We start from the raw sequence: 18,798 nt of genomic DNA, 5'->3' as shown, positions 1-18,798 counted from the left end.
GGGGGCTATATTTTTGGGGCCTGCCCGCTGTGTGGGTCCGTCATGTTGCGTGGGGCCACGGGCGGACACCAACACGCGGACCGGGGGCCGGAGGTGGAGGGCCCGGAGCTGTGAGGAATACTCCGGGGCCTTGCTGGCCCCCTTCAAACCGGAGAATCCCAAGTGGTTGGTGCCCGTTTCCCCGCGGAGGTGGGGACATAGCCCCATTATCAGAGAATTCCGCCCCATATTTTTCCACACTATATTCCATAGGCCGCGTTCTCGCCCACTCACTCCACTCACTCAGCCGCCTCACAACTCACATTCCCACCTGGCTTTGTGTCGGCAGCAATGGAAACAATAAGCAAACTCGGTGACACAGTGGTGAACACTGCTGCCTCACAGCGCCAGGGAGCCGGGTTCGATTCTGTGGAGTTTACACGTTCCCCCTCTGTCTGCGTGGCTTTCCTCCCATAGGCCAAAGATGTACAGGTTGGGTGGATTGGCCGTGTTAAATTGTCCCTTAGTGTCTAAAGATGTACAGGTTGGGTGGATTGGCCGTGTGAAATTGTCCCTTAGTGTCCAAAGATGTGCAGGTTGGGTGGATTGGCCGTGTTAAATTGTCCCTTAGTGTCCAAAGATGTACAGGTTAGGTGGATTGGCCATGTTAAATTGTCCCTTAGTGTCCAAAGATGTGCAGGTTGGGTGGATTGGCCGTGTTAAATTGTCCCTTAGTGTCCAAAGATGTGCAGGTTGGGTGGATTGGCCATGTTAAATTGTCCCTTAGTGTCCAAAGATGTACAGTTTAGGTGGATTGGCCGTGTTAAATTGTCCCTTAGTGTCCAAAGATGTGCAGGTTAGGTGGGTTGGCCGTGTTAAATTGTCCCTTAGTGTCCAAAGATGTGCAGGTTAGATGGATTGGCCATGTTAAATTGTCCCTTAGTGTCCAAAGATGTGCAGGTTGGGTGGATTGGCCGTGTTAAATTGTCCCTTAGTGACCAAAGATGTGCAGGTTAGGTGGATTGGCCGTGTTAAATTGTCCCTTAGTGTCCAAAGATGTACAGGTTGGGTGGATTGGCCATGTTAAATTGTCCCTTAGTGTTGAACGATGTGCAGGTTAGGTGGTTTGGCCATGTTAAATTGTCCCTTAGTGTCCAAAGATGTGCAGGATAGGTGGATTGGCCGTGCTAAATTGTCCCTTAGTGTCCAAAGATGTACAGGTTAGGTGGATTGGCCGTGTTAAATCTTCCCTTGGTGTCGAAAGATGTCCAGGTTGGGTGCATTGGCCTTGTTAAATTGTCCCTTAATGTTCAAAGATGTACAGGTTGGGTGGATTGGCCGTGTTAAATTGTCCCTTAGTGTCCAAAGATGTGCAGGTTAGGTGGATTGGCCTTGTTAAATTGTCCCTTAGTGTCCAAAGATGTACAGGTTGGGTGGCTTGGCCATATTAAATTGTACCTTAGTGTCCAAAGATGTGCAGGTAGGTGGATTGGCCGTGTTAAATTGTTCCTGAATGTCCAAAGATGTGCTGGTTAGGTGGATTGGTTATGTTAAATTGTCCCTTAGTGTTCAAAGATGTGCAGGTTGGGTGGGTTGGCCGTGTTAAATTGTCCCTTAGTGTCCAAAGATGTGCAGGTTGGGTGGATTGGCCGTGTTAAATTGCCCCTTAGTGTCCAAAGATGTACAGGTTAGGTGGATTGGCCGTGTTAAATTGTCCCTTAGTGACCAAAGATGTGCAGGTTAGGTGGATTGGCCGTGTTAAATTGTCCCTTAGTGTCCAAAGATGTACAGGTTAGGTGGATTGGCCGTGTTAAATTGTCCCTTAGTATCCAAAGATGTACAGGTTGAGTGGATTTGCCATGTTAAATTAGCGCTTAGTGTCCAAAGACATGCAGGTTTGGTGGATTGGTCATATTAAATTGTCCCTTAGAGGCCAAAGATGTGCAGGTTACGAGGATTGGCCGTGTTAAATTTTCCCTTAGTGTCCAAAGATGTGCAGGAAAGGTGGATTGGCCGTGTTAAATTCTCCCTTCGTGTCCAAAGATGTGCAGGTTAGGTGGATTGGCCGTGTTAAATTGTCCCTTAGAGGCCAAAGATGTGCAGGTTACGAGGATTGGCCGTGTTAAATTGTCCCTTAGTGTCCAAAGATGTGCAGGAAAGGTGGATTGGCCGTGTTAAATTGTCCCTTCGTGTCCAAAGATGTGCAGGTTAGGTGGATTGGCCGTGTTAAATTGTCCTTTGTGTTCAAAGATGTGCAGGTTAGGTGGATTGGCCATGTTAAATTCTCCCTTAATGTCCAAAGATGTGCAGGTTAGGTGGATTGGCCATGTTAAATTCTCCCTTAATGTCCAAAGATGTACAGGTTAGGTGGATTGGCCGTGTTCAATTGTCCCTTAGTGTCCAAAGATGTGCAGGTTTGGTGGATTGGCCGTGATCAATGCGCAGTGTTATGAGGATAAGGTGGGGGAATGGGCCTAGGTAAAGTACTCTTTCGGAGAGTCTGTGTAGATTCGATGGGGCAAATGGCCTCCTTCGTCCTGTCGGGATTCTATGGTCCCCACATCCAAATCAATGATAATTGATTGTGAATAGCAGCCGCCCATGATCCATGTGTTACCCCACTGGTCACAGTTTGACCACCTGAGAATGACTTGTTTACTCACTGTTATTTGCCCATTAAACAATGCTCTATCTATGCCAGTATATTCCCTCAATCTCATGTGCACTAATCTTGGTTACTCCTGTGAGGGATCTTATCGAATACCATCTAAAAAGCTCAATAAACCACATCTACTGGTTCGCCTGATCTATCCTGCTAGTTACATCCTCACAACCTCCAGCAGGTTTGTCAATCATGATTACGCTTTCAGAAAGAGTACAGCAGCGAGGAGGTTACGCTGAACTTATACAAATCACTCGTTAGACCTCAGCTGGGATATTGGGCCGGATTCTGTGATCCTGGGGCTAAGTGTTGACGCCGTCGGAAACGCCGTTACGTTTCTTGACGGCGATAACACGGCCTCAGGGGACCATCACGGCACTGGAGCGAATCCCGCCGCTCCAGCTGCTGATCCCGGCTTGAACTGGGAGCCGTGGGATCCGTGCATGCGCGGTGGCTCCCTTCAACGCGCCGGCCCCGACGCAACATGGCGCAGGGCTACAGGGGCCGGCGCGGGAGGAAGGAGGAACTCAACTTTCCAGAGATGGGAAGATGGGAGGAAGCCAGGAGAGAGTCGGAATTGTCAGGTCCAGGATTCCGTAATCTGAGAGACAGACAGACACTCTGTTAACCGTCATCCGGAGTCCCGCACTTGAATTAACAGAACGACGAGGGTGCCAGATGTTCGACCTAGGGGGGCTGGGGGTGATGCAGAAGCTGTGATACGCATTGGCGTCCATAACGTGGAGAGGGCACTTAATGAGTTCCTGTGGTCAGACTTACAGGAGTGAGGGAGAAAATGTTTCTAAGTTTGTGAGTATAAGAGTTGGCGGGGCTCCTGTTAAGTGTCATGTGAGAGTGCCTTTAAGAAATGGATGTTTACGCAATGTACCTTTAAGAAATGCCGTGATGTCAGAGTGTGGGTGGAGCTGGGCTTTAGATCAGCCATTTTGCAGTTTTTAGTTTGAGTTTTGAGGAAAAGGTGTGTCTGTGTTTGCAGTGAGCTGGATTTGCTGCGATCTCTGCCATGAAAGACTATCTCTGGATCATTTGGGTGATTTAAACTCATAATAGTAAAGCCTTTAACCTGATGTGATTCTGTTTAAAGGTGTTAAGTCTCATGGATGTTGAAAGGAATAACTGAAGGATTATTTAGTGTTGTAATATTTTCAGGTTTATCTTTGAAGAAAGGGGTGTTAAGTGATCCAATGTTTATTTAAAAGGTTAAGTTGAGTTCATGGAATAAACATCGTTTTGCGTTTAAAAACCCACGTGTCCATAATTGTAATCCCACACCTAGGGAACAAGCCGTGTGCTCTGAAAAGCAACAGTAGCATTAAAGGGGGAGGTAGGTTGAACTCTATGATACATTTTGGGTTCTGAAAACGCCTCTCCCCTAACATAAGGACGAGTTGGGTGGTTTTTGCTCGAAGTGCAGGGCAAGGCTGGAACACCAAAAGTGTTTATTAAAGTGTTAAATGTTGGTGTTTGTTAAGAAGGTGTGAGGACAGACAGGATTCGTTCAACACCAGTGTTGGGGAAGCCTTTGGAATCCTAAATCTGGGGGGGAAACTCAACAGGCATTGTAGAGGAGGTCGGAGTTAATTAAGGAGCATCCTCGTGGATTTGTAAAAGGATCGTCATGTTTGGGCGAATAAATTGAAGTCGTTGATGAAGGGGAGTGAGACGTTTGAGGAACGGAATGCAATAGATGTCTGTATGGATTTCAGGAACGTTTTCGGCAAAGTGCCGCATGAAAGGCTGGTTGACAAAATTGTGGTTCATGGAATGGAAGGGATCTGTGCCAACTTGGGTTTTTTTTTAATTGTTTCAGGGAAAAAGTCTTACTAAATAGTTATTTGTCTTGGGAAGGCAGTATGCTACAAGTTAATTCAACGGTTGACAAGAAACGGGAAACGTCTTGATCCCGGTGGACTGTTTACGGAATGCTCGCATGAAAGTTAGTGGCTTTGCAAATACCATCAACCGTTAAAAACTGGGCCCTTAAAAGGCTGGTGAAGCTTTTGCTGTATGTGTTGGGCGGGGGGGGAAGGATGGAGTTCTTGGGTAGAGAAGACAAAAATCTCTTCACAACCCAGATGTAGCGCTCCCTCAGACATCACTCTCTGTATCCATGCACTTGCTTACTCTCAGGAGAATAATCTCACTTTGTCCTGCATCTCCCCAACAACAGGGGTCAGGGTGGCATGGCGGCACAGTGGTTAGCACTGCTGCCTCACAGCGCCAGGGTCCCAGGTTCGATTCCCCGCTGGGTCACTGTCTGTGCGGAGTCTGCACGTTTTCCCCGTGTGTGCGTGGGTTTCCTCCGGGGTGCCCCGGTTTCCTCCCACAGTCCAAAGATGTACGGGTTAGGTGGATTGGCTACTGTTAATTGCCCCTTAAGTGTCCAGGTACTGACAGGTCAGCGAACTGGGATACGGCTGTGGAGTTGCATTGATTTGAGTGTTCTTTCAGAGGGCCGCTGCAGAGTCGATGGGCTGAATGGCTCTCTCTCTCTGCAATGGAGGGATTTGATGATTCTGACCGAACTCTCTCTCTCTCTCTCTCGCCGCAGTATTGGGCCTTCTCCGATATCCGCACAGGTCGTGTGTTGACTAAGGTCACAGATGAAGTGGCCGGATGTGGTAAGAGCTGCCAGCGGTGGCAGAGAGTGTGGACGCTGCCGGTCGACTGCAGTGTCCCGTAGATAGACGGGCAGAACGATCTGAGGAGTGGTCGATGGAATTGAATACTGAGAGGTGGGAGGTGATGGAGGTTGGGGGAAGGGACAGGGGGAGGCAATGCAGACTCAATCCCAGAATCCCAAAGAGAGTGTGCAGGGAGCGAGGGACCTGGGGGTGCAGGAGCCTGTGGGGGGGTGTCTCTTTCGGTGAAGGGACACCTTGCGAACGAGTGCAGCAATACGGGAACGTGGGCTTTTCATAAACACAGTCGCTCAGGACAAAAAGCAGCCAGCTTATTGCTGAACACTCAGAACCGAAACAGAACAAAAGCAGCAAACTCACTCCTAAAACCTTTGGTTGGCCTTCCAGAAACTTCTCCACCAGCACTGACTGCTTGCCAGCTTTGGGTCTCCTACGAACCTGACGTCCAGCAGCCGGGATTTGCTGAGCTTCCACCTCGGGGACAGGACCTCCTTCCACGGACATCAGAGCAGCTCCTTCAGGATCGAGTCGTGCAGGAGACAGCACCGGCTGCACGATCGTAAAGGTGACAGGAATGTGGACAAAATAGTCAAGGGATGAGTAACAAGGTATATGGGGTAGACAGTGCAGAGGGAGCTTTACTCTGTATCTAACCCCGTGCTGTACCTGTCCTGGGAGTGTTTGATGGGGACTGTGTAGAGGGAGCTTTACTCTGTATCTAACCCCGTGCTGTACCTGTCCTGGGAGTGTTTGATGGGGACAGTGTAGACGGAGCTTTACTCTGTATCTAACCCCGTGCTGTACCTGTCCTGGGAGTGTTTGATGGGGACAGTGTAGACGGAGCTTTACTCTCTATCTAACCCCGTGCTGTACCTGTCCTGGGAGTGTTTGATGGGGACAGTGTAGAGGGAGCTTTACTCTGTATCTAACCCCGTGCTGTACCTGTCCTGGGAGTGTTTGATGGGGACAGTGTAGAGGGAGCTTTACTCTGTATCTAACCCGGTGCTGTACCTGTCCTGGGAGTGTTTGATGGGGACAGTGTAGAGGGAGCTTTACTCTGTATCTAACCCCGTGCTGTACCTGTCCTGGGAGTGTTTGATGGGGACAGTGTAGAGGGAGCTTTACTCTGTATCTAACCCCGTGTTGTACCTGTCCTGGGAGTGTTTGATGGGGACAGTGTAGAGGAAGCTTTACTCTGTATCTAACCCCATGCTGTATGAGGTACCCTCAATAATGATGCTTAGAGATTAAACTGTAAAGAAGGCTTTATTAGGCTAATAACTATGCTAGAGATTTGGACGAGAGCTGACTGCTATACAGACCATGAGGCAGGCCTTTATGTATGGCTCCCAGATGGGCGGAGCCAGAGGCGGAGTCCCCAGGGTTCCAAGCCTGGTCTTAAAGGGGACATCACCTTACATGATGATAAGGCAGTAACCGTTCATCACATTCACCCCCTGTTTAAAAAGGAGTCCGGCGGGGGTGAAGTGCCATCATAGGTCCCTCCGTCTCGGCGGCCGGATCGTCCTCCTCGATCTCCTCAGTTTGGGCGGTGGTGCGGCGGGCACGGACGTCCCGGTTGAGGGCACATCCGGGAGCACAGCGGTCGGAGCTTCGGTCCGGGTCGGGGCAGAGGAACTAGGCAGGGCCGGGGGTAGCGGAGCCGGCGCCGGCGGGGTGTGTAAAGGGGGGGCGCAAGGGGGGGCGCACGGTAGGAGCTCACCAACGGGTGGTAGGGCCGGAAGGGGGTGTGTTGTAGGGGGGGACGGGTCCTGCAGGGGAGCGGCGCGGGAAGGGGCGTCTGTGGTGGAGGATCCAGCGGGCGCCAGATCCCGGAGGGAAACCGTATCTTGCCTGCCGTCGGAGTACTCCACGTAGGCGTAACTGGGGTTGGCGTGGAGCAGTCGGACCTTTTCAACTAGGGGGTCCGTTTTATGGCTCCTCGCGTGCCTCCGGAGAAGAACAGGTCCCGGAGCCGTCAGCCAAGGTGGAAGCGAGACCCCGGAGGTAGACTTCCTGGGGAAGCGAAACAATCGCTCATGAGGGGTCTCATTTGTGGCCGTGCAGAGGAGTGACCTAATAGAGTGTAGGCCATCGGGTAGGACCTCCTGCCAGCGGGTGGTTGGGAGATTTCTCGACCGCAGGGCCAGAAGGACAGCCTTCCACACGGTCGCGTTCTCCCTCTCCACCTGCCCGTTTCCCCGTGGGTTATAGCTGGTTGTTCTGCTCGAGGCGATGCCTTTGCTGAGCAGATACTGACGCAGTTCATCGCTCATGAACGATGTACCCCGGTCGCTGTGAGTATAAGCAGGGAAACCGAACAGGGTGAAGATGCTGTGCAGTGCCTTAATCACCGTGGCTGAGGTCATGTCAGTGCAGGGAATGGCGAATGGGAAACGGGAGAACTCATCGATCACAGTGAGGAAGTAGGCATAACGGTTGGTGGACGGGAGGGGCCCCTTGAAGTCCACGCTCAGTCGCTCAAAGGGGCCCGAGGCCTTCACGAGCCGAACCTTGTCTGGCCGATAGAAGTGCGGTTTGCACTCCGCACAGACCTGGTAGGCCCTGACCATGGCCTTGACCTCCTTGGTTGAGTAAGGTAGGTTGCGGGACTTGATGAAATGGACGAGCCGGGTAACCCCCGGGTGGCAGAGGTCATTGTGGATGGCTTGCAGGCGGTCCTCCTGCGCGTTTGCGCATGTGCCGCGGGACAGGGCATCTGGGGGCTCGTTGAGCTCCCCTGAACGATACTTGATATCGTACGAGTAGGTGGAGAGTTCGATCCTCCACCTCAAAATTTTATCGTTTTTTATTTTGCCCCGTTGCGTGTTATCGAACATATAGGCGACCGACCGTTGGTCGGTGACGAGGGTAAACCTCCTACCGGCGAGGTAGTGCCTCCAGCACCGCACAGCCTCCACAATGGCTTGTGCCTCCTTTTCGACTGCAGTGTCGAACCTCAGAGGCGGTGAGGGTTCGGGAGAAGAACGCTACTGGTCTGCCTCCTTGATTGAGGGTAGCAGCCAGGGCGATGTCTGATGCATCGCTCTCTACCTGGAAAGGGATGGTTTCATCCACCGCGTGCATGGCGGCCTTGATGATGTCGGCCTTGATGCGGTTGAAGGCCAATTGAGCCTCAGCCGAGAGGGGAAAAGTGGTGGTCTTTAGGAGTGGGCGGGCTTTGTCCGCATACTTGGGGACCCACTGGCGTAATAGGAGAAAAGCCCCAAGCACCGTTTGAGGGCCTTGAGGCTGCGGGGGAGAGGGAGTTCCTTAAGGGGGCGCATGCGGTCGGGGTCGGGACCTAGGACCCCGTCTTCCACGACATAGCCGAGGATGGCCAGCCGGGTGGTGTGGAAAACGCATTTGCCCTCGTTATAGGTCAGGTTAAGGGCTCGGGCGGTCTGGAGGAACTTTTTGAGGTTAGCGTCATGGTCCTGCTGATCATGGCCGCAGATGGTGACATTGTCCAAGTACGGGTATGTAGCCCGCAAACCGTACTGGTCCACCATTTGGTCCATCGCCCTTTGAAAGACGGAGACCCCATTTGTGACACCAAAGGGGACCCTGAGGAAGTGGAAGAGCCGGCCGGCTGCTTCGAAGGCAGTATAGGGGCGGTCTTTTGGTCGGATGGGGAGCTGGTGGTAGGTAGATTTGAGGTCGACCGTGGAAAAGACTCGGTATTGGGCGATCCAATTTACCATTTCCGCGATGCGAGGAAGGGGGTACGCATCAAGCTGCGTGAATCGGTTTATGGTCTGGCTATAATCCACGACCATCCGTTTCTTCTCCCCGGACCGGACTACCACCACTTGCGCTCTCCAAGGGCTGTTGCTAGCCTCGATGACCCCCTCTCCCAGTAAACGCTGGACCTCTGACTTGATAAAAGCCATATCTTGGGCACTGTAGCGCCGGCTCCTCGTGGCGACGGGCTTACAGTCGGGAGTGAGGTTAGCGAATAGCGAGGGGGGTGCGACTTTCAGTGTCGCAAGGCAGCACACCGTGAGGGGGGGGCAAGGGTCCGCCGAACTTCAGTGTCAGGCTTCGGTGGCTGCACTGGAAATCCAGTCCGAGCAGCAGGGGGCACAGAGGTGAGGGAGGATATAAAATTTGAAACGGGTGTATTTGGCACCCTGGATCGAGAGATCCGCGATACAGTACCCCGTGATTTGTACCGAGTGGGACCCAGATGTGAGGGCTATGGTTTGGGATGTGGGATGGGTGCGTAGGGAGCAGCGCCTTACTGTTTCAGGGTGGATAAAGCTCTCCGTGCTCCCGGAGTCGAAGAGGCATGCAGTGTCGTGCCCGTTGACCTGGACCTGCATCATGGAGTTCTGCAGGTGTTTTGGCCGAGTTTGATCGAGGGTGATCGCACCCAGTCGCGGGTAGTCGAAGTCGTAAAATGGCCGCTGCCGTTGGTCGCACGTGTCGGGTCGAGAAGATGGCCGCTCCCATGATTCGCACGAGGCTGATGACGCGTCAGAAGAGGACGTGTCGGGTCGGTGCGCAGCAGCATTGCGAGGCCTGCGGGCCTGAGAGCCTGATTTTCGGGCCGGCTGTTCTTTGTTTTTCTGGCCCCTGGGTCTGGCCAGGCAGACCCTCGCAAAGTGCCCTTTCTTCCCGCAGTCGCTGCAGATCGCGGAGCGGGCTGGGCAGCGTGGGCGTGGGTGCTGGCCCTGCCCGCAGAAGTAGCAAGGTGTGCCCCCATGGTGAGCGGGTTGCCGCGTGGCACAGGCCTGTAATACGGGCGAGTCTGAGGAAGTCCGGGGGGGGCTGGCAGAGTCCGTGGGGTACGTACTCAAGTTGTGTCGGGCAACCTCCAGCGAGGAGGCGAGCGTTAGCGTCTCCTGGAGGTCTTTTGCCCCGTTTTCGAGCAGTCACTGCCGGATGTAGGTCGAACGGATGCCGGACACGAAAGAATCTCTGATGTGCAGGTTCATATGGACTTCCCCTGTCGCATCCTGATGGTCACAGTCCCTGGCCAGCGCGGTGAGTTTCTCAACAAACTCGTCGAGCGATTCCCCCGAGCGCTGCCGGCAGGTAGAGAGCAGATGTCGGGCGTGCACCTCATTGACGGGTTTGACAAACCGCTTGCGGAGCAACTCAATCGCTTCCTCATAAATCGTCGCCTTTTCGAGCGTGGCGGAGATTCTGTGACTCACCCGGGCGTGGAGTAGACGCAGCTTGCGTGGCCCCAGGATGGGAGTCTCTGCGGAGTCCAGGTAGGCCTCGAAGCACCGCAGCCAGTATTTAAAAATTTCCTTTGCCTCCGGCGTTCGTGCTTCCAGATTGAGCTTCTCTGGTTTTAGGCCTGCGTCCATCCTGAATCTAGTTTAGCCTAATAAATTGAGGTACCCTCAATAATGATGCTTAGAGATTAAACTGTAAAGAAAGCTTTATTAGGCTAATAACTATGCTACAGATATGGACGAGAGCTGACTGCTATACAGACCATGAGGCAGGCCTTTATGTATGGCTCCCAGATGGGCGGAGCCAGAGGCGGAGTCCCCATGGTTCCAAGCCTGGTCTCAAAGGGGACATCATCTTACATGATGATAAGGCAGTAACCGTTCATCACACTGTACCTGTCCTGGGAGTGTTTGATGGTGACAGTGTAGAGGGAGCTTTACTCTGTATCTAACCCCGTGCTGTACCTGTCCTGGGAGTGTTTGATGGTGACAGTGTAGAGGGAGCTTTACTCTGTATCTAACCCCGTGCTGTACCTGTCCTGGGAGTGTTTGATGGGGACAGTGTAGAGGGAGCTTGACTCTGTATCTAACCCCGTGCTGTACCTGTCCTGGGAGTGTTTGATGGGGACAGTGTAGAGGAAGCTTTACTCTGTATCTAACCCCATGCTGTATGAGGTACCCTCAATAATGATGCTTAGAGATTAAACTGTAAAGAAGGTGTCATGATATTCAAACACACACATCATGATAGACACACCAACAGACAAATCAGAACACACAACACCACAACCAATGACAGAAAGATATAAAAGCACAGACACGACCCCCGGTGGTCAGTATTAGCTGCAGAGGAGAACCAGGACACATCTATTGCCAAACACACTCAGGGAGACAGCACGTGCAGAGTATCCAGAACGAACTGTATTATAAGAGTTATAATAAAATAGAGTTGTACCACATACAACTGTGTTGGCTCATCTGTGCACCAGAGCACCCAACACCACATGGTACAGGAGTGGATCGATACCTGCCGGCATACCTCAGTGTACACAGACAACCAGCAGTGCCCAGGCATGATGTACGAGCTCCCGGTTCCGCAGGCGCTCCAGTGCCACGGCGACCTCCACGAAAACTGGCGGCGATTCCGGCAAATGTTCGAGTTGTTCCTGGTGGCAGCTGAACTCCAAGACCTGGATGATAGCGAAAAAATTGAATTTCTCCTCACCATCGCCGGTGCAAGGGCAAGAGCAATATTCACAAGGTTCAGGTTCTTCAGGAGGCAGCAAAGGTACGATTACCAGGCAGTCCTGGACAAATTCTCCAAGTACTGTGAAGAATACGCAATCCAATGGGCACTTAAAGGTAAGAAAAGCTGCAGTACTCACCTCGTGGCTGGGATCCCGGAGCCCGAATTCCCGGAGCCCGAAATCCCGGGCCTGAGAAAAGGCTGGGCCGAGGTCGGCGGCCATCTTGCTAAAGGTATCACGCTAGCACAGTTGCGCGAGAAGTGCGCAGAACTGGGAGTATCGTTTGCGCATGCGCGAGATGCTGCGCATGCGCAGTCAAGAAAACGGCCATCGGTAAAGGAACAGCGATCTGAGCATGCGCAGTCGCTTCCTACGTGCTACATACCGAGCGTCAGGATGTCAGAGGCCCCAGACTGCACCAATTTAAAAGGGAAATGTCCCAAATCCAATTTAAAAGGGAAACGTCCCAAATCAAAAAAACAAAAATCTGTTAAAGCTGTAAAACAACCTTCCCTCACCTGGAATGACAGCACAGTGCCGCAAATTGACCCAGGAGATGAATTTGACCTCCGAAGAACCCTCCGACAAGCAGTTACCTACGCACAAGCCGATGATTCCGACCTCGAATACTTCGATGACGATCTTTACAGTGTTTCCGGACCTCGCGAGCCCAATGATAGCTCCGTGGTCCTATATGACTATGACTCGGACGAACCTTTCGTGTTGCACATTGGCGGCCCCCACATTGAATCCGACGCAGATGCGGATTCATTTTTCGGATTTGAGGATCTTCAATCCAGCAGATATGACGTTCCAACTTATCAGTACCGGATGATGCTGCAGCCTGACATTAACAGACAGGGAGCGGTGCAAGCACACGGAGAGTGCCCTGCTGCCACACAGAGCGTGGTCCACGTCCCGCTCAACGTTCCCGACTCTATGAAAGAAGACATGCAAGACTCCAGAGTGCAGTCCTCGCATGAACCAGAAGTGACTCCAGTGTCACAAGCTTCCACAGCAAGCTCGTGGACAGACTCCACAATTGCAGAAATGCAAGACTCCAGAGCGCAGTCCTTGCACGGACAAGAAGTGACTCCAGTGTCACAAGCCTCCACAGAGAGCTCGTGGACAGCCTCCACGATAGAGGCAACGCAAGACTCCAGAGCGCAGTCCTTGCACGAACAAGAAGTGACTCCAGTGTCACAAGCCTCCACAGAGAGCTCGTGGACAGCCTCCACGATAGAAGCAACGCAAGATTCCAGAGCGCAGTCCTTGCACGAACAAGAAGTGACTCCAGTGTCACAAGCCTCCACAGAGAGCTCGTGGACAGCCTCCACGATAGAGGCAACGCAAGACTCCAGAGCGCAGTCCTTGCACGAACAAGAAGTGACTCCAGTGTCACAAGCCTCCACAGAGAGCTCGTGGACAGCCTCCACGATAGAAGCAACGCAAGATTCCAGAGCGCAGTCCTTGCACGAACAAGAAGTGACTCCAGTGTCACAAGCCTCCACAGAGAGCTCGTGGACAGCCTCCACGATAGAAGCAACGCAAGACTCCAGAGCGCAGTCCTTGCACGAACAAGAAGTGACTCCAGTGTCACAAGCCTCCACAGAGAGCTCGTGGACGGACTCCACGATGGAAGGAACGCAAGACTCCAGAGCGCAGTCCTTGCAGGAACAAGACCATGAGGGTCTAGCAACCTCTCCTGACCAACCAGCGGCAGACGATGCAAGTCTGCCATGCTCACGTGAACAGCAAGAAGGCTATAACAGCCTACCATGCTCCACTACACAGCAGCATGAACATGACGGTCTCTCATGCTACAATGAAGGGCACAGCGCTGAAGACTGTTCAAGCCCAACTGAAGACAAGCCAAAGGAATCGCCTCGTCCAAGCCCGAAGAAAAAAGGTTTATGCGCTGACCTTCAGGATCATTATAGCCGAACAGAGATTAATAATGCTGCACGGCCACAGAAGGATGCTGAGGATTTGCTAACGAAATTAATTGAATGTTTAACTTGCAAGGAGCAGACTGAGAATTGCCAGTGTTTTAGTACGGATCGAAAAAATGGACAAGACATTGATCCTCAGGTAATGGAAATAACACAACCTGAATCATATCTACAGCAGGGACAAATGTCTCCCTTCAACACAACACCGCAAAATCCCAACTTCGGAGACCAGCAGTTAGTCAGTAATGACTCTTCAAACCTTGAGGGGAACATTAATTGCATTGAACCTATACACGCTCCACTGATTATTGAGCAGAACATTGGAGCAAGAATCCTGAGGACACCGACATCGAGTAGCCAGATAACGAATTTAAAACCCACAGCAGTTTCAAGTGAACCAAGTGTGCTTTCCACTAATGGTGAAGATGCAGATAAGGTCGACCCGATTATCCATTGTACCACACTAACCCCAGTGATTAAGCAGTTATGTATGGGGAGTATAATGTGGGCAATTGAGAACAGTAAAAGAGAGACTGTGACCATGCCAGTCCCAGCAAAATCAGACCCAGAGACCATGAAGGCATGTACATTAGACAAAGATACATATGAGGCACCTGAGAAGAAAAGTGAAACGGAATGTTCTTTGGAAAATAGTACAATGTCGATAGAAACATTGGATCCTATATTCGAGACCATACCTATGGGAGAATTTGGGGGTAATAAACAAGGTTCTGCAATGTCTGGGGGAAGATTTAAAATTCCAAAGAAGAAAAGCCCAAATGAAGGACAACGGCAAGACAATGACAGTCCACCGACATGGTGTGCACCACCAGATGAAAACTCTGACAATTTACCCAACCCTAGTGAACAGCAAGCTGCTAATGAGGATCTATCCACGGGATGTGAGACGAGTGACGACAGCATCCCACTTCCCATGCAAAAGGTGCAAGGTGACAGACCTCGCCTAGTGCGTACCGAGGCACTCGACGATCACGGTGGGACCACTGACGACTGCGGTGGCGGCGCACCGCTTCCACCCTCGATGGCTCGAGCCTCTCCACTGGTTGGTGCATTCCTGCATGTTCCGACTCCAGAAGTGCAGCTTCAGGGAATCTCGGCTGCCTCCAGTGAACCTGTTGGGACTCCGGACGGGGGGCATCGACGGAAGGCAGACCGGACTCCAGATGGGGAGCAGCCAAGCGCCGACTCTGATTCGCGCACGCCAGACCTTGCTCCGGACGGGCGGTGTCGCGGCCTCGGTGATGGCACGCTCAGGGTGACGGCGGATGCCACGGCGACAGGGAATGGATCGCGTGGCAGTCCCACTGGGTCGGCAGTGGCAACCAGCACCGGCGGTCCAAGATGGACACACCAATTCGCGCCATCGCCAGACGTTGATGCGAGCAACAATTCTCTCTCCAAGGCGACATGCTTCGACGTTTCTCTGCGGAGTCGCCCTTCCGGCACAGCAGGTGGCCGGAACCAGCGTACACGGTCTCGGCCAACTTCCACATCTGGCACAGTCATCGCCTTGCATGATATTAGTGATGGTGCTACTTCGATGGCAACGACCCATCGGCTACAAGATGCCGTCCACCACAAACATAAAAAGAAAAAGACTCCACCTTGTTCCTGGCATGCAGGGCGGATGGATTGGTGCGTAGGCGCAATCAGCGAGCTTTGCGCCGCCTTCCACGCTCGCAACTGAACCGTACGCACACGCTGGATCCTCCACTGGTTCCCAAGGATGACTTCGTGGAGATGCCACGGATCATGCCCCTTCCATCGCCACCAGAACCAAACCACAGCCAAGGCACCACTAACAAAGATGTTGAATGTTATATTTGCACGAATGAAAAAACCAAGCACTGCACGAAGTACAACAAATGGTAAAGTAGAGACTTCGGCAACAGCATCACCTCCAACAGTCCAAGGTGAACCAGTGTGACCCCAAATCTCCACAGCTGAACCGGCTTGAGGACCAGCCCATTCTTGAGGCGGTCACCCATTAGACTGGACTTATAACGCGGTTCATACGTTCAAAAAGTCAAACACTTCTGTATTATAACCTGTTGTTGTTTATTGTTCCAGATATCGTCTGACCAGACCAATGTTCAAGTTTTTTTTTTTTTTTTTCTTGCATCCAAGTTTTGTTATGGTACAACCTTGTTAGTGTGACGCACCCGACATCGCCCCATGTAAATAGTTACGTCATAAACACACGCTGTACACAACACAACCGCACACTCTTCGATGCACTCACGACACAATTATATTTATAACCACGTAGGCACATATCTTTGTAAAAAGGGGGGATGTCATGATATTCAAACACACACATCATGATAGACACACTAACAGACAAATCAGAACACACAACACCACAACCAATGACAGAAAGATATAAAAGCACAGACACGACCCCCGGTGGTCAGTATTAGCTGCAGAGGAGAACCAGGACACATCTGTTACCAAACACACTCAGGGAGACAGCACGTGCAGAGTATCCAGAACAAACTGTATTATAAGAGTTATAATAAAATAGAGTTGTACCACATACAACTGTGTTGGCTCATCTGTGCACCAGAGCACCCAACACCACAGAAGGCTTTATTAGGCTAATAACTATGCTACAGATATGGACGAGAGCTGACTGTTATACAGACCATGAGGCAGGCCTTTATGTATGGCTCCCAGATGGGCGGAGCCAGAGGCGGAGTCCCCAGGGTTCCAAGCCTGGTCTTAAAGGGGACATCACCTTACATGATGATAAGGCAGTAACCGTTCATCACACTGTACCTGTCCTGGGAGTGTTTGATGGTGACAGTGTAGAGGGAGCTTTACTCTGTATCTAACCCCGTGCTGTACCTGTCCTGGGAGTGTTTGATGGTGACAGTGTAGAGGGAGCTTTACTCTGTATCTAACCCCGTGCTGTACCTGTCCTGGGAGTGTTTGATGGGGACAGTGTAGAGGGAGCTTTACTCTGTATCTAACCGCGTGCTGTAACTGTCCTGGGAGTGTTTGATGGGGACAGTGTAGAGGGAGCTGTACTCTGTATCTAACCCCGTGCTGTACCTGGCCTGGGAGTGTTTGATGGGGACAGTGTAGAGGGAGCTTTACTCTGTATCTAACCCCGTGCTGTACCTGTCCTGGGAGTGTTTGATGGGGACAGTATAGAGGGAGCTTTACTCTGTATCTAACCCGGTGCTGTACCTGTCCTGGGAGTGTTTGATGGGGACAGTGTCGAGGGAGCTTTACTCTGTATCTAACCCCGTGCTGTACCTGCCCTGGGAGTGTTTGATGGGGACAGTGTAGAGGGGGATTTACTCTGTATCTAACCCCGTGCTGTACCTGTCCTGGGAGTGTTTGATGGGGACAGTGTCGAGGGAGCTTTACTCTGTATCTAACCCCGTGCTGTACCTGGCCTGGGTGTGTTTGATGGGGACAGTGTAGAGGGAGCTTTTCTCTGTATCTAACACCGTGCTGTACCTGTCCTGGGAGTGTTTGATGGGGACAGTGTCGAGGGAGCTTTACTCTGTATCTAACCCCGTGCTGTACCTGTCCTGGGAGTGTTTGATGATGACAGTGTAGAGGGAGCTTTACTCTGTATCTAACCCCGTGTTGTACCTGTCCTGGGAGTGTTTGATGGGGACAGTGCAGAGGGAGCTTTACTGTGTATCTAACCCCGTGCTGTACCTGTCCTGGGAGTGTTTGATGATGACAGTGTAGAGGGAGCTTTACTCTGTATCTAACCCCGTGTTGTACCTGTCCTGGGAGTGTTTGATGGGGACAGTGCAGAGGGAGCTTTACTCTGTATCTAACCCCGTGCTGTACCTGTCCTGGGAATGTTTGATGGGGACAGTGTAGAGGGAGCTTTACTCTGTATCTAACCCCGTGCTGTACCTGTCCTGGGAGTGTTTGATGGGGACAGTGTAGAGGGAGCTTTACTCTGTATCTAACCCCGTGCTGTACCTGTCCTGGGAGTGTTTGATGGGGACAGTGTAGAGGGAGCTTTACTCTGTATCTAACCCCGTGCTGTACCTGTCCTGGGAGTGTTTGATCGGGGCAGTGTAGAGGGGGATTTACTCTGTATCTAACCCCGTGCTGTACCTGTCCTGGGAGTGTTTGATGGGGATAGTGTAGAGGGGGATTTACTCTGTATCTAACCCCGTGCTGTACCTGTCCTGGGAGTGTTTGATGGGGACAGTGTAGAGGGAGCTTTACTCTGTATCTAACCCCGTGCTGTGCCTGTCCTGGGAGTGTTTGATGGGGACAGTGTAGAGGGAGCTTTACTCTGTATCTAACCCCGTGCTGTACCTGTCCTGGGAGTGTTTGATGGGGACAGTGTAGAGGGAGCTTTACTCTGTATCTAACCCCGTGCTGTACCTGTCCTGGGAGTGTTTGATGGGGACAGTGTAGAGGGAGATTTACTCTGTATCTAACCCCGTGCTGTACCTGTCCTGGGAGTGTTTGATGGGGACAGTGTAGAGGGAGCTTTACTCTGTATCTAACCCCGTGCTGTACCTGTCCTGGGAGTGTTTGATGGGGACAGTGTAGAGGGAGATTTACTCTGTATCTAACCCCGTGCTGTACCTGTCCTGGGAGTGTTTGATGGGGACAGTGTAGAGGGAGCTTTACTCTGTATCTAACCCCGTGCTGTTCCTGTCCTGGGAGTGTTTGATGGGGACAGTGCAGAGGGAGCTTTACTCTGTATCTAACCCCGTGCTGTACCTGTCCTGGGAGTGTTTGATCGGGGCAGTGTAGAGGGGGATTTACTCTGTATCTAACCCCGTGCTGTACCTGTCCTGGGAGTGTTTGATGGGGATAGTGTAGAGGGGGATTTACTCTGTATCTAACCCCGTGCTGTACCTGTCCTGGGAGTGTTTGATGGGGACAGTGTAGAGGGAGCTTTACTCTGTATCTAACCCCGTGCTGTGCCTGTCCTGGGAGTGTTTGATGGGGACAGTGTAGAGGGAGCTTTACTCTGTATCTAACCCCGTGCTGTACCTGTCCTGGGAGTGTTTGATGGGGACAGTGTAGAGGGAGCTTTACTCTGTATCTAACCCCGTGCTGTACCTGTCCTGGGAGTGTTTGATGGGGACAGTG

General features: G+C 51.9%; 1 protein-coding gene across 5 annotated transcripts in view; it reads right to left on the bottom strand.

Moving 5' to 3' along the window:
• The window catches only part of LOC140410122 (uncharacterized), a 129,310-nt gene that overhangs the window by 69,623 nt on the left and 40,889 nt on the right, over nucleotides 1-18,798 (bottom strand). For 4 of the 5 annotated variants that reach the window (XR_011940504.1, XM_072498072.1, XM_072498073.1 and 1 more), the window contains exon 7: nucleotides 5,665-5,853. Coding sequence is in view for 4 of the 5 variants with exons in the window: in XM_072498072.1 (XP_072354173.1) it covers nucleotides 5,665-5,853 (189 nt within the window). In the remaining variant the exon portion in view is untranslated. The remainder of the gene's footprint in view (nucleotides 1-5,664; nucleotides 5,854-18,798) is intronic. The other variant, XM_072498074.1, reaches the window with a different exon arrangement.

The sequence above is a fragment of the Scyliorhinus torazame genome, chromosome 4 (genome assembly GCF_047496885.1).
Source record: "Scyliorhinus torazame isolate Kashiwa2021f chromosome 4, sScyTor2.1, whole genome shotgun sequence".
Classification (NCBI taxonomy): Eukaryota; Metazoa; Chordata; class Chondrichthyes; order Carcharhiniformes; family Scyliorhinidae; genus Scyliorhinus; species Scyliorhinus torazame.
The sequence above is the reverse complement of the archived record's forward strand: the minus strand, read 5'-3'. Positions and strand labels throughout refer to the sequence as shown.